We start from the raw sequence: 13,324 nt of genomic DNA, 5'->3' as shown, positions 1-13,324 counted from the left end.
TATATTGTACTATTTGGCACTAAGATAAATTGGGAAAATGCATAGATCTGAAATTTGTTACCTTAAGCAATTACATCAGTTGATTTTACATGAGTATAAAGTGCCTAATGTAATGCCTGTCAAAGTGCAGATATCACTGCCATATGGCAATGAGATGCCCATTTTTTTGTGTAAGGTAATTTGGAAATGCATTTAATAAGATTGAAGTTACCTAATTTTAAATGGGTTTATTTTAAGCTTTAAATTAGTAAATTTTTGTATTAGTTTCAGAAAGTTTTCATTAGTTTAGAGGAAGAAATCATGGGGTGGACAGCCATGCCCCTTCTTTGGAGTCTTTATTGATTTCCCTTATTTTGTAAACTTGCCAGCTCCCTGGAAACCATCTGTGTGGGCAAGGTCATCAATCCTGGAAAGGAGCTTGTTTGGGTTATAGATTTCTAAACAATGAACTTGGTTTTCTGAGAATTTGCAAGTCTATATATAATGGAAAAATGATTTTTAATGATTTGTTTTTATACCCAGATAAGTTAAAATTTGAGAAGGAAAGAAAAACAAAAAATGAAAAATGTTAAGTGAAATCTCTTATGTATGTAATTTATGGTAAATTTTTATTGCTTATTGAAACCCCGTAAGATTAAAAAATGGATGTAGCCCTAAGCTGTGGTTAATGAGACTTGCCATTTGAGGCAAAAGCTCTTGGGACTGTAATTTATATTATTTTCCGTTTAAATTTAAGTATAGTTATCTGATGGCATAATACAGCATTTGAGAGAAATACCATGATCTACTGAAAGAGAACATGATCCTGAACTGTTACAGCAGAGGTTTGCATCCAGGAAAAGTCTAGAGGACAACCTTGGCATCAGTCTAAGGTGGGATCCTCCTGCCTTGGTTTCCCATTGTTTCTTATTGAAAAGGAATGTTTTCCCCCTGGTTGTTCCTGACTTTGGCTGTGAGTAGAATTGTTACTGCATGGTAAGCTGTGACTCTTACCTAAAATCAAATAGAGCTAAGGATGTTTTATCCTATCATAGCTGGTATGATCATGCTTCTGCTTTTTTCTTTTTAATGACAGTTTTTTTATAATCAGAGCAGGTGGTCAGTAAAAGCTATGAGCATAATGTAAGTCTGTCACATTTTATTGTTTTAATCTGAATTCATTGTTATTCCATGGCCTAAGAAGAGCTAAATTAATGTTTAAATTTATTATATGTATAAGATTCAATTCCTGAAGTGTCTCTTTCTTTCAGGATGATGAATATAATTAGAGAAGGGTAAATAAGCTTATAAAACAAAGATTGTGAATTTATTAAGTTGTGAGGTTAAAGACAGGAACCTCTTTTGTTTTTGTTTAAGGAACAGGATTTTAATACAGTTCAAAGATAAAATAAGGTCCTCAAATATTTCAAAATGATATGAGAATAATTGGGTATTGGTACAACTGATTGAGGGACTTAGCTGTTATTCTATTAATTGTTTAAATTAAATAAAACATTTTCAGTTTGGTTTGGGAAAGAGAATTTCAGCACAATCATTTTTTTAAAGGAAAGCAACTTATGGCTTTCTTTGTTTTCCCCTATGTTGATATTACTTCTACTTATTTTGTTGCTCTTTATATTTGGGCCTTGCATATTGAATTTGTTTGTTAGATTTGTGTTTTACAGACTACAGGCCATTCACCTACAGTTGGTAGTGAACAATGGATACTAGCCCATCCCAACCCATCATCCCCTGGATATGGCCCATGCTCGGTTCCAGTAAACCTCCTCCCTGCAACCCAGTGAGGCAGGGAAAGCTCTATGCCCCTTGTCGTCCTGAAAAAATTCCAGAAAATGAGACCTCCACCCCTTGTCCACCTAAATGATTTTGGCTTCTGTATTGCTTTAGGGGGCAGTTGATGGGGTAGCAATGTTAACAACAGTTACATTGTTAGCAACAACTGTGACAGCAACAGTTGCTAGACAATGAGGAACTCCTCTGGCCCAAGATAAATATGTTTTAACCATTGAATGCATTACCCAGGCAGAATGTTGGCCACCAAATCATAGAAGGGATGTTCCCTAAGTAGGCACCTGCAGAGTAATAGCAAAGATTGTCCTTCAGGTGAACTTATGATGTAGGGAGGCTTCTTATGATATCATTATCATATGGATTATGGGCTGCACGCAGTTTTACTTTGCCTTTCTGTGTGTTTTGTAATCAGGGGATCATGACTTCAACTAGATTCAAGGTAATTGGATCAGACCCAGGATATTTGGTGGTACTTTCTGCTCTATAAAAATCTCTGTTTTTGCCTTACTAGTCACTGGTTCTTCTTCTTGCTAGTTGCTGGTAGCATAGCCTACTGGAGAGTGTAATCCTCAATAAATGCCTTTGCTTAGATTGAAGATCATCTAACTCTGTGAATTCTTTTGAGATGACCACATAACACATGCCTGGCCATCACAACAATTTCCCTTACACAGTTCAGATAGGGGACAGGGTCAGACCCAACAAAGTTCAGTTACTAGAAAACCAATGGAATACTTAGGGGATGTGGATACCTTGAGACTCCCTGATGTCCCTTCCTATGCTTGGAAGAGAGTGGCCCGTAAGAATCCTTAGAATATCAGTCTTGATCAATGAGTAAGGTGCTTCCCCCATGCATCGTACCTGCTGCATTTTGGAGACGTAGCAGTCAATGTAGTCTTGAGGGTTGTTAGGATCCATTATTTTTTGATGCTCCTTCACTCTTTCCAAAATGAAATCTTTCATTTTCTTCACATTTCTAAACATATTTTTATGCTTTCCAGGGAGGTACACTCTGAATGCTGGTAAAAAGTTGTAGAGCTAGAGACCCAAACCAAAACAAACACATGTGAGTTTACTTTCATAAAGAGACAACTTTATATATCTACTTATAAACTATTATGTTTTATTCAAAGCATTGCATTTTTTAAAATTTTAATTAATTTTCTAATTAACACAAAGTGTTTTCTCTCTCATCTTCACTACACATTGGGAACAAAAGAAAAACAAAACCCTTAAAACACATATGCATAGCCAAGCCAGACAAAGCCCCACCTTGGCAATAGACAGAAATGTGTGTCATATTCTACATCTTAAGTCCATCCACTCTCTATCAGAAGGAGGGCAACACACTTCATCATGGTTTTTCTGGAATCATGGTGGGAGCTTACGTTGGTCAGAGAACTTTAGCTTTGCATGGTGTTTGTCTTTCCACTGTTTCTATTATTGAACAAATTGGTTCTGCTCACTTTACTGGGCATCCATTCATAATGTCTTCCCAGGTGTAAAGCTGCCCCTTTCATAATTTCTTAAAACATAGTCGAATTCATTTGCATTCAATACCACAATTTGTTCATCTATCCCCCCATTCAATGAGCAGCTCTTTAGTTCCCAGTACTTTGCAGCCCCTTCAAAAAGCTTGTTTCAATTTGTTTTTTGCATAGAGCTTTCAATTTTGTATATTTTCTTCTTTTTTTGAGTTTTTGGAAGTACTGGTCAAATAATGGTATTGCTTCTTCAAAGGATATACATGATTGACTAATTTGGCAGTGACAGATCCAAATCGCTTTTTAGATAGCCCGGACAATTCACAACTACACCAATAGTTTGTCAAAATGTTTGCTTTCCCATAGTCCCTCCAATATATGGTATTTACTTTTGCTTAAATGTTTTTTGAAACATTTGGAAGGAGAAAATCAAGATTTGTCCACTTTTATAAGAAAGCCATTGGGGCCATTTTTTGTGGCAACCTTTAAAGTGCAGTAGAGTGGGATAATGTTTTCTTTTCCTTTTTTTTATTCAAATACAGCTTTTATTATAAATAGCATAAATTATTTAACCAAACACTATGACAAATGCATCAACTAAGGGTGTAATCTTGACCAGAATGAAATGAAATGCAACCATTTACTCATAAGTTCCTTCTCTTGTTAGACTTTAGCTGTTACAAAATCTTTTTTCTCTTTATTATTATTATTATTTGTTATAAATTTATTGTTTTAAATTTTCTCCCCATCTCAACCCCACCCAAGATGGCATGCATTCTGAATACTCTTTCCCCTAACCTGTCCTCCCTTTTATCACCCCCCTTCTTTTATCCACTTCCCCTTCTATTTTTCTGTAGGACAGGATAGATTTCTATACCCCATTGCCTATATATCTTATTTCCCAGTTGCATGTGAAAACAATTTTTATCATTTGTTTTTAAACCTTTGGGTTCCAAATTCTCTCCCTTCCTCCTTCCCCACCCACCCTCATTGAGAAGGCAAACAACTCGATACAGGTTATACATGTGTAGCCATGCAAAACACTTCCATAGTAGTCATATTGTGAAAAACTAACTATATTTCCCTTCATCCTATCCTGCCCCCATTTATTCTATTCTCTCTTTTAACTCGGTCCCACCTCAGAAGTGTTTGCTTCTGGTTACCCCTCCCCCAATCTGCCCTCCCTTCTATCATCTCCCTGCTCTCTTATTCCCTTTCCCCCTAATTTCCTGTAGGGTAAGATAGATTTCCATACACAATTGAGTGTGTGTGTTATTCCCTCCTTAAGCCAAATTCAATGAAAGTAAGATTCACTCAAGAGAATTTTTTTTTAAGGCATCCATTCAGGAAAGGCTTGGTATTGATTATGAAAGAGTAGGAATTTCTAGCTTCCACCAGCAGTAGAATATCTTATCCTAATTGTACAGAACAAGTATCTTTGTAATATACAGCAATTCTAGTGTAGTCAGAAGCCAATGGCTTCACTGAAGTTCAGGGAGTAACAATCTCATTTCTCTGACTGAAATGGGTATGGAGTAAGAGAGAAACTTGAGTAGAAGACCATACTTCTTTCTCCTTCAGAGATGGGACAGTAGCAAGGTACAGTGCTGTCACATTCTAGTGGGGGTGGTGATTAGTTCTTGGGGGAGGGGAATTAAATAGAGGCTTCAAATAAAAGGAAAGCTCTATCAGGGAAGCTCAGCACTTAAGGTGAGGAGAAGAGGAAGATTCTCTTTAGAGCAGAAAGTGTAAAATCAACTTCTTTCTTTCAATTTTTTTCTTTGGTTAGGCAATGCAGTTAAGTGACTTGCCCAGGGTCACACAGTAAATTTTGTTTTTCAATTGAAAAACATTGTCTCTTCCTGTCTTTTGTATTTAAATTTTTTTAAATTCTTGTAATAAATATGAATAGCCAAGAAAAACAGAAATCCCACATTGCCTATGTCCATAAAAGTATGTCTCATACTGCATGTTCAATCTGTCACCTCTCAGTCAGAAAAAGAGTAATATATTTCATTATGGGTCTCCTGGAATCAATGGTGGTCATTGGATTGATCAGAATCATTCAGTCTTTTGATGTTTTTTGATTTTACAATGTTGTTGTAATTATATAAAATGATCTCCTGGTTCTGTTCATTTCACTGTGCATCAGTTTGTGCAGTTCTCCCCAGGTTTCTCTGAATCAATCCCTTTCATTATTTCTTTCAAGTGACAAATGAACAAAAGTTATAAACAAGTATTCCTCAAACAAATGTCAAGAGTACAAACAGCCATATAAAAAATTGTTGCAAATCACTAATAACTGAAAAAGTGAAAACTAAAGCAAATCTTACTCTCATTTGGCAAAGATGATAAAAGAATAAAATAACAAATGTTGGTGGAGCTTCAGAAAAACAGGTTCGTTAATATGATGTTGGTGGAATCCTTCTGTATTGTTATTATGTCATGTTAAAGGAGTATACATAAAGGGGGTGGGTATAAGTTGACTTTGATGCAATGATAAAAAAATCTAATCAAGTGTGTCAAATGGATCCAAGTAAATGGATTAATCTGACCTAATTAAGAAAATGTACTGAGAGAAAAGGAAAGGAGGAGGCAGACAAGGGTAAATTACCTTTCAGGAAAAGGCACAAAAACCTATTACAGCAGAGGGAAAGAAGGGAGAGAGATAAGCATTGTTTGAACCTTACTCTCATCAGATTTGGCTCAAGGAGGGAATATCATAATCAGTTAGGTATAGAAATCTAACTTTCCCCATAGGCAGTAGGAGGGAAAAGGGGAAAGAAAAGGGAGTAGGGCTAGGAGAAGGGAAGAAGTAGTAAGGGTAAAGGGGAAGAAAAGGGAGGGGACTAATAGAAGGAAGGAGGGACTGAAGGAGGCAGTGGTCAAAGGCAAAACACTGGTGAGGAAGGAAAAGAAAAAAGGAGAAAGAAAAGCTTAAGTAGCAGTGAGGATGGAGAGAAAGACAAAGATAGTAATCATAACTGTGAATATGAATGGGATGAACTCTCCCATAAAATGGAAATGGATAGCAGAATGGATTAAAAACCACATCCTACAATATGTTGTTTACAGGAAACACATTTGAAACAGATACACATAGGGTAAAGGTAAAAGACTGGAGCAGAATAAATTAAGCTTCAGTTGAAGTAAAAACAAAAAAGCAAGGGTAGCAATCCTGATCTCAGACAAAGCAAAAGCAAAAATAGATCTCATCCAAAGAGATAAGGAAGGAAACTATATCCTGCTAAAAGGCACCATGGACAATGAAGTAATATCATTACTAAACATATATGAACCAAATGGGATAGCATCCAAATTCTTAGAAGAGAAATTCAGGGAGTTACAGGAAGAAATAGACAATAAAACTATAGTAGTGGTGGACTTTAACCTCCCCCTCTCTGAACTAGATAAACCTAACCACAAAATAAACAAAATAGAAGTTAGGGAGGAGAATAGAATATTAGAAAAATTAGGTATGATAGACCTCTGTAGAAAACTGAATAGGGATAGAAAGGAATATACCTTTTTCTTGGTGGCACATGGCACATACACAAAAATTGACAATGTAGTAAGGTATAAAAACCTCACAATCCAATGAAGAAAGGCAGAAATGTTAAATGCATCCTTCTCAGATCATAATGCAATAAAAATTATATGCAATAAAGGGCCATGGAAAAATAGGCTAAAAAATAATTGGACACCAAATAATCTAATCCTAAGAAATTGGTTAGGTCAAACAACAAATCATAGAAACAATCAATAACTTCATTCAAGAAAATGACAAAAATGAGACAACATACCAAAACTTATGGGATGCAGTGAAAGCAGTTCTTAGGGGAAATTTTATGTCTCTTAAAGCTTACATAAATAAAATAGAAAAATAGGAGATCAATGAATTGGGCATACAACTAAAAAAAAAACTAGAAAAAGAACAAATTAAAAATCCTCAACTAAACACCAAATTAGAAATACTGAAAACCAAAGGAGGAATTAATAAAATTGAAATTAAGAAAACTATTGAACTAATAAATAAAACTAAGAGCTGGTTTTATGGGGAAAAAACCAATAAAATAGATAAACCTTTGGTTAATTTAATTAAAAAAAAGAAAGAAGAAAACCAAATTACCAGAATAAAAAATGAAAAGGGTGAATCCACCACCAAGGAAGAGGCAATTAAAACAATAATTAGGAACTATTTTGCCCAACTGTATACCAATCGATTTAACAATCTTAGTGAAATGGGTAAATATAAATTGCCCAGATTAACAGAAGAGGAAGTAAAATACTTAAATGACCTCAATTCAGAAACAGAAATTTAGCAAGACATTGATGAACCCCCTAGGAAAAAATCTCTAGGGTCAGATGGATTTACAAGTGAATTCTATCAAATGTTTTAACAGTTATTAACTCTATCAAACTTTTCAACAGCAATATTTGGGGAAATAGGTGAAGAAGGAGTCTTACCAAATTCTTTTTATGATACAAATATTGTGCTGATACCCAAACTGGGAAGAGTCAAAGAGAAAGAAAATTATAGACCAATTTCCCTAATGAATATAGATGCAAAAATTTTAAATAAAATATTAGCAAATAGATTACAGCAACTTATCACAAGAATAATACACTATGACCAGGTAGGATTTATACCAGGAATGCAGGAATTCAATATTAGGAAAACTATCAGCATAATTGATCATATCAACAATAAAACTAACAGAAACCACATGATCATCTCAATAGATGCAGAAAAAGCTTTTGACAAAATACAATACCCATTCCTATTAAAAAGCATTAGAGAGCATAGGAATAAATGGAGTCTTCCTTAAAATAATAAATAACATCTACCTAAAACCTTCAGTAAGCATCATATGTAATGGGGACAAGCTAGAAGCATTTCCAATAAGATTGGGGGTGAAGCCAGGATGTCCACTATCACCACTATTCAATATCATACTGGAAACATTAACTTTAGTAGTAAGAGAAGAAAAAGAAATTGAAGGTATTAGAATAGGCAAAGAGGAAATGAAGCTATCACTCTTTGCAGATGATGTGATGATATACTCAGAGAATTGTAGAGAATCAAATAAAAAACTACTTGAAATAATAAACAACTGTAGCAAAGTTGCAGGCTATAAAATAAACCCACATAAATCATTGGCATTTCTATATATTACCAAGAAAACCCAACAGGAAGAGATAGAAAGAGAAATTCCATTTAAACTTACTATAGATGTTATTAAATATTTAGATGTCTACCTGCTGAAATAAACCTTGGAACTATATGAACACAATTACAAAACATTTTTCATGCAAATAAAGTCAGATCTAAATAAGTGGAAAAACATCAGTTGCTCATGGGTAGGCCAAGCTAATCTAATAAAAATAACAATTCTACCTAAGCTCATTCACTTATTCAGTGCCAAACCAATCAAACTACCAAAAATTACTTTATAGAGTTAGAAAAAATAATAATAAGATTCATTTGGAAGAACATAAGATGCAGAATACCAAGGGAACTAATGAAAAGAAATGTAGGGGAAGGTGGCCTAACCATTCCAGATCTTAAATTGTATTATAAAGCAGCAATCATCCAAACTGCTTGGTACTGGCTGAGAAATAGAGTCATGGATCAGTGGAATAGGTTAAGTATGCAAGACACAGTAGTCAATGACTACAGCAATCTACTATTTGATAAACCCAAAGACCCCAGCTTCTGGGATAAGAACTCACTCTCTGACAAAAAACTGCTGGAAAAACTGGAAAACAGTGTGGCAGAAACTAGGCATACATCAAAATCTCACACTTTATTTCAAAATAAAGTCAAAATGGGTCCATGATTTAGATTTAAAGGCTGACACTGGATGCAAACTAGGAAAGCAAGGAATAGTTTACGTATCAGATTTATGGAGAACCGAAGAATTCATGACCAAACAGGAGATAGAAAATGTTATGAAAAGCAAAATGGATAACTTTGATGACATTAAATTGAAATGTTTTTGCACAAGTAAAGCCAATACAATCAAGATTAGAAGGAAAGTAGAATATTGGGAAAGAATTTTTACAACCAGTCTCTCTGATAAGGGCCTCATCTCTAAAATATATAGAGAATGAAGTCAAATTTCTGAGAATATAAGTCATTCCCCAATTGATAAATGGTGAAATGATATGAAAAGGCAGTTCTCAGATGAAGAAATTAAAGCCATCTATAGGCATATGAAAAAATGCTCTAAATCACTATTGATTAGAGAAATGCAAATCAAAACAACTCTGAGGCACCACATCACACCTATCAGATTGGCCAACATGACAAAACAGGAAAATGATAAATGTTGGAGATGTGAGAAAATTCGAACACTAATGCATTGTTGGTGGAGTTGCAAGACGATCCAACCATTTTGGAGAGCAATTTGGAACTATGGCCAAAGGGATATAAAAATGTGCATATTCTTTGACCTAGCAATAGCACTTCAAGGGCTATATCCCAGAGAGACCATAGAAATGGGAAAAGGACCCCCACGTACAAAAATATTTATGGTAGCTCTTTTTGTGGTGGCTAAGAATTGGAAATTGAGGGAATGCCCATCAGTTGGGGAATGGCCGAACAAGTTGTGGTATATGAATGTAATGGAATGCTATTGTGCTATAAGAAATGATGAACAGGCAGGCTTCAGAAAAACCTGGAAAGATTTGTGTGGTCTGATACTGAGTGAAGTGAGCAGAACCAGGAGAACGTTGTACACAGTAACAGCAATGTTGTGCGATGACAAATATGGATAGACTTAACCCTTCTCAGTAATACAAGGATCTAAGACATTTCCAAAGTCCTCTTGATGGAAAATGCCATCCACATCCAAAGAAAGAAATATGGAGGTTGAATGCAGATCAAAGCATACTATTTGCTATTTTTTCTTCTGTTGTGTTTTGTTTCTTCTTTCTGATGTTTCCTCCTATTGTTTCTAATTCTTACTTACAATATCCCTAATGTGAAAATATGTTTAATAGGAATGTATATCTATAGCCTATATGAGATTGCTTGCCATCTTGGGGAGGGAGGTGGAGAGGGAGAGGGAGAAAAATTTAAAACTCAAAAGCTTGTGGAAGTGATGTTTGATAAATCAAAATAAATTAACTTTAAAAACTGCTCCTTTTATCTTCTGTGAGTCTCTAAATCCATTTTCATTCCTTCTTTACATTCCCTATTTACAGATCTGAAAGGCATTCTCTTCCCCATATCTCTAAGCTGTATGTGATGTGACCTTTTATATCTGGTATGTATAAATTTGAAGCTAATCTTTGCATACATTGTGAAGTTTTAGTCTTAGCTTTTCTTCTTTAGAGAATATTTCCTAATTTTTCCAGCACCTTATTTTTTTTTTTAGTAAATAGTGACTTCCTGACCCAGTAGTTAGTTTTTTTTTGTATATGAAACATTAGGCTATTAGAGTAGTTTGCGACTAATTGCAGTATACTTCATCTATTTTACTGGCTTACCTCTCTATTTCTAAATCAGTAACAAATCATTTTGGGATCTGGTACTACTAGGCTCCCTTCTCCCATTTTGTTATGATTTTCCTTGAGATTTTTGACATTTTGTTTTCCAGATGAATTTTAATATCATTTTTGCTAGCACTATCAAGTTATCCTTGGATTTATATGGCATTACACAAGTAAAAGAATTGAAGTAGTATTGCCATTCTTATTATATAAGTTCAACCTACCTATGAGCTAATGAGATTGCTTTAATTATTTAGGTCAGTCTTCATTTCCATAAAAGGAGCTTTGTAGTTTGTTTTCAAACAGTTCCCTTGTTCATGTTGGTTGATTCCCAAATATTTTATATTTTTTTGTAGTTTGTTAATGGAATTTCTATTTCTATCACTTCCTGTTCACTTTTGTTGGTAACATATAGAAATATTGATGACTTTTTCTAAAGTTATTAACTGAACAACCAGTTTTGATTTAAGTAGTAATTAATGTTTCCTCTACTAAAGTCATCCTATTGTGCCTAGTCCCAGTAAGGAGGTGATCCTGGGTTGTCAGATGATCTGAAAGCTCTTACCAATGTGGAAAGGCTTCCAAGAGAAGCTAGAATATGCCCTTAGTATTTTGTGTGTGTCAGAAGGTACCCTGTAAAATGAGCTTTCTCACTATAAGTTCAAATAAGTGAGTTTGTGCTAATCAATTACTATTCCACTTAGGTCAATTCAATGAATACTTACAAAACACTTAATCAATGTAGAGCAAAATATTAGGTGTTCAGAGAGATACAAAGTTTCTAAATGATACAATTCCTGCCCATATGGAATTCATATTCTAGAAGGGGAACAAGATAAATCACATAGATGACTCTTCAATAAATAATACATGGTTGGTGCATCAGAAGAATGAATATAAAATCCTATGGGAGATCCTGAAGCATAAGATCACTGTTGATTTCAGGGAACAAGGTAGGCTTCATGAAGCTGGTGGGATTCAAGTTTGAGTTTAATGAGTGGGTAGAAACTCAACGGGTAAAAAGGGGACCTGAAGAACACTCAAGGAATAGGCGACAGGAAACCAAAGCCACAATGTCAAAGATGCACAGGGTTTAGTGTGGGACAGAGAATGGTCCAGGGTGGCTCAGTCATAAATTACACGAAATGGAGTAGTATGTGGATCAAGCTGATGGTTTAAGATGTTTCCAGATTTGGAAGGTCTAGAATGCCAGACAAACAGGCTACTGTTTTCTACCTCTTGGGAAAGCCTAGCTTGTTTATCTCTGTAGCCCTGAACTAAGGTATTTCCAGCCTCCAGGTAGCATTGATAAAAGTGGTAAGCATGGTGAGTGAAGATCAGGATAGTCTCTGGCGCCTATAAAATTGAAGATGGAAACTAAGGTCATCATTTCATGAATTTATCACCACTCACTCTCCTTGCCAAGAGTAAGGAAACTTGGGCTGACCATGGTGCTGAATTTCACAGTATCAGCAAAAGAAATTTAAAATATTCAAGATTAATGTTTCTTGCTAGATTTGTTCATGTCTGTTTTGTGAAGATGAGGTTGTCTGTTCTTCAGCCAAAAATGCTTAAGTGGAAAGGTCTTTGGTTTTGGAGTCAGAAGAGGCAGGTCAGCGTGCATGACCTGTGACATGCATAGTGACCTCAGGTAAATCATGTCACATCTTTGTACCTTAGTTGCTTCCTTCTGCAGTAATAATGATAGCAACAATAGCTAGCATTTCTGTAAGTCCCCAAGGTGCTTTACATATATTAGCTCATTTGAGGCTCACAACAACTTTGTTATGTAGGTGCTTTTATTATCGCCATTTTACAGACAAAGAAACTGAGGATGAGAGAAGTGACTTTCCAAGAGTCATACAAATATCAAGTGTCTGAGGGACATTTCAGATTTATTCTTCCTCACTCCAGGTCTAGCCATTTACTTATTAAATTCCTTTCTTTCCCTAAATTCTATGATTTTGTGATCTCTCAATCAAAGCAGCAGTCAGAGGAATAGCCCCCCGGACACTTAGGAAAAGTGAGCTGCCCTGAACAAATCCCAAGAGCTGTATAAGACTTCTCAGATCTAAGTAAAAATTGGCAAATATCTCAAAACTACTTCATCTAGTGCTGTGCTACCCACTGAGGGGACCAGAAATCAGAATATTATTTCTTTGCTCAGTAGAAGCTGATATTTGAGTTAAGGGAAATCTACTTGCCTTGGAAAAGCCAACATTAAAAAAAGAAGACAAAGAGACACTAAGACATCCAATAAATTCTATTCAATTCACATTAAGGTAATAAAATCCATTAGACATTTATTCAGCACTCACTATGAACCAAGTACTGTGCTAAGCTACCATGATATAGACAACAATGATGCAGTCCTTATTCTCAAAAATCTTACATTCTACTAGAGAAGGGTTTAGCTCGAGTATGTATCCAAGATGGTAAGTGGAATAGAACATGGATAAGAGAAAAGAAAGCTTGTTTTTGGCTGGTTGAGGATCTTTAGTTCTGTCTTCAGTGAATGAAAGCTTTGATCCTCCTTGTCCATCCTTTGTAGA

General features: G+C 35.2%; 1 protein-coding gene across 1 annotated transcript in view; it reads right to left on the bottom strand.

Moving 5' to 3' along the window:
- Positions 1 to 2,526: 2,526 nt before the first annotated feature.
- Positions 2,527 to 13,324, bottom strand: part of LOC114022795 (cytochrome P450 2C23-like) — a 17,628-nt gene continuing 6,830 nt past the window's right edge. The window contains exon 5 of the mRNA XM_027835215.1: positions 2,527 to 2,829. Within this exon, the coding sequence (XP_027691016.1) occupies positions 2,527 to 2,829 (303 nt within the window). The remainder of the gene's footprint in view (positions 2,830 to 13,324) is intronic.

This window comes from Vombatus ursinus, unplaced genomic scaffold (genome assembly GCF_900497805.2).
Source record: "Vombatus ursinus unplaced genomic scaffold, bare-nosed wombat genome assembly UNPS02004297.1, whole genome shotgun sequence".
In the NCBI taxonomy this organism is placed as follows: domain Eukaryota; kingdom Metazoa; phylum Chordata; class Mammalia; order Diprotodontia; family Vombatidae; genus Vombatus; species Vombatus ursinus.
This window is presented reverse-complemented; position numbering and strand designations above follow the sequence as displayed.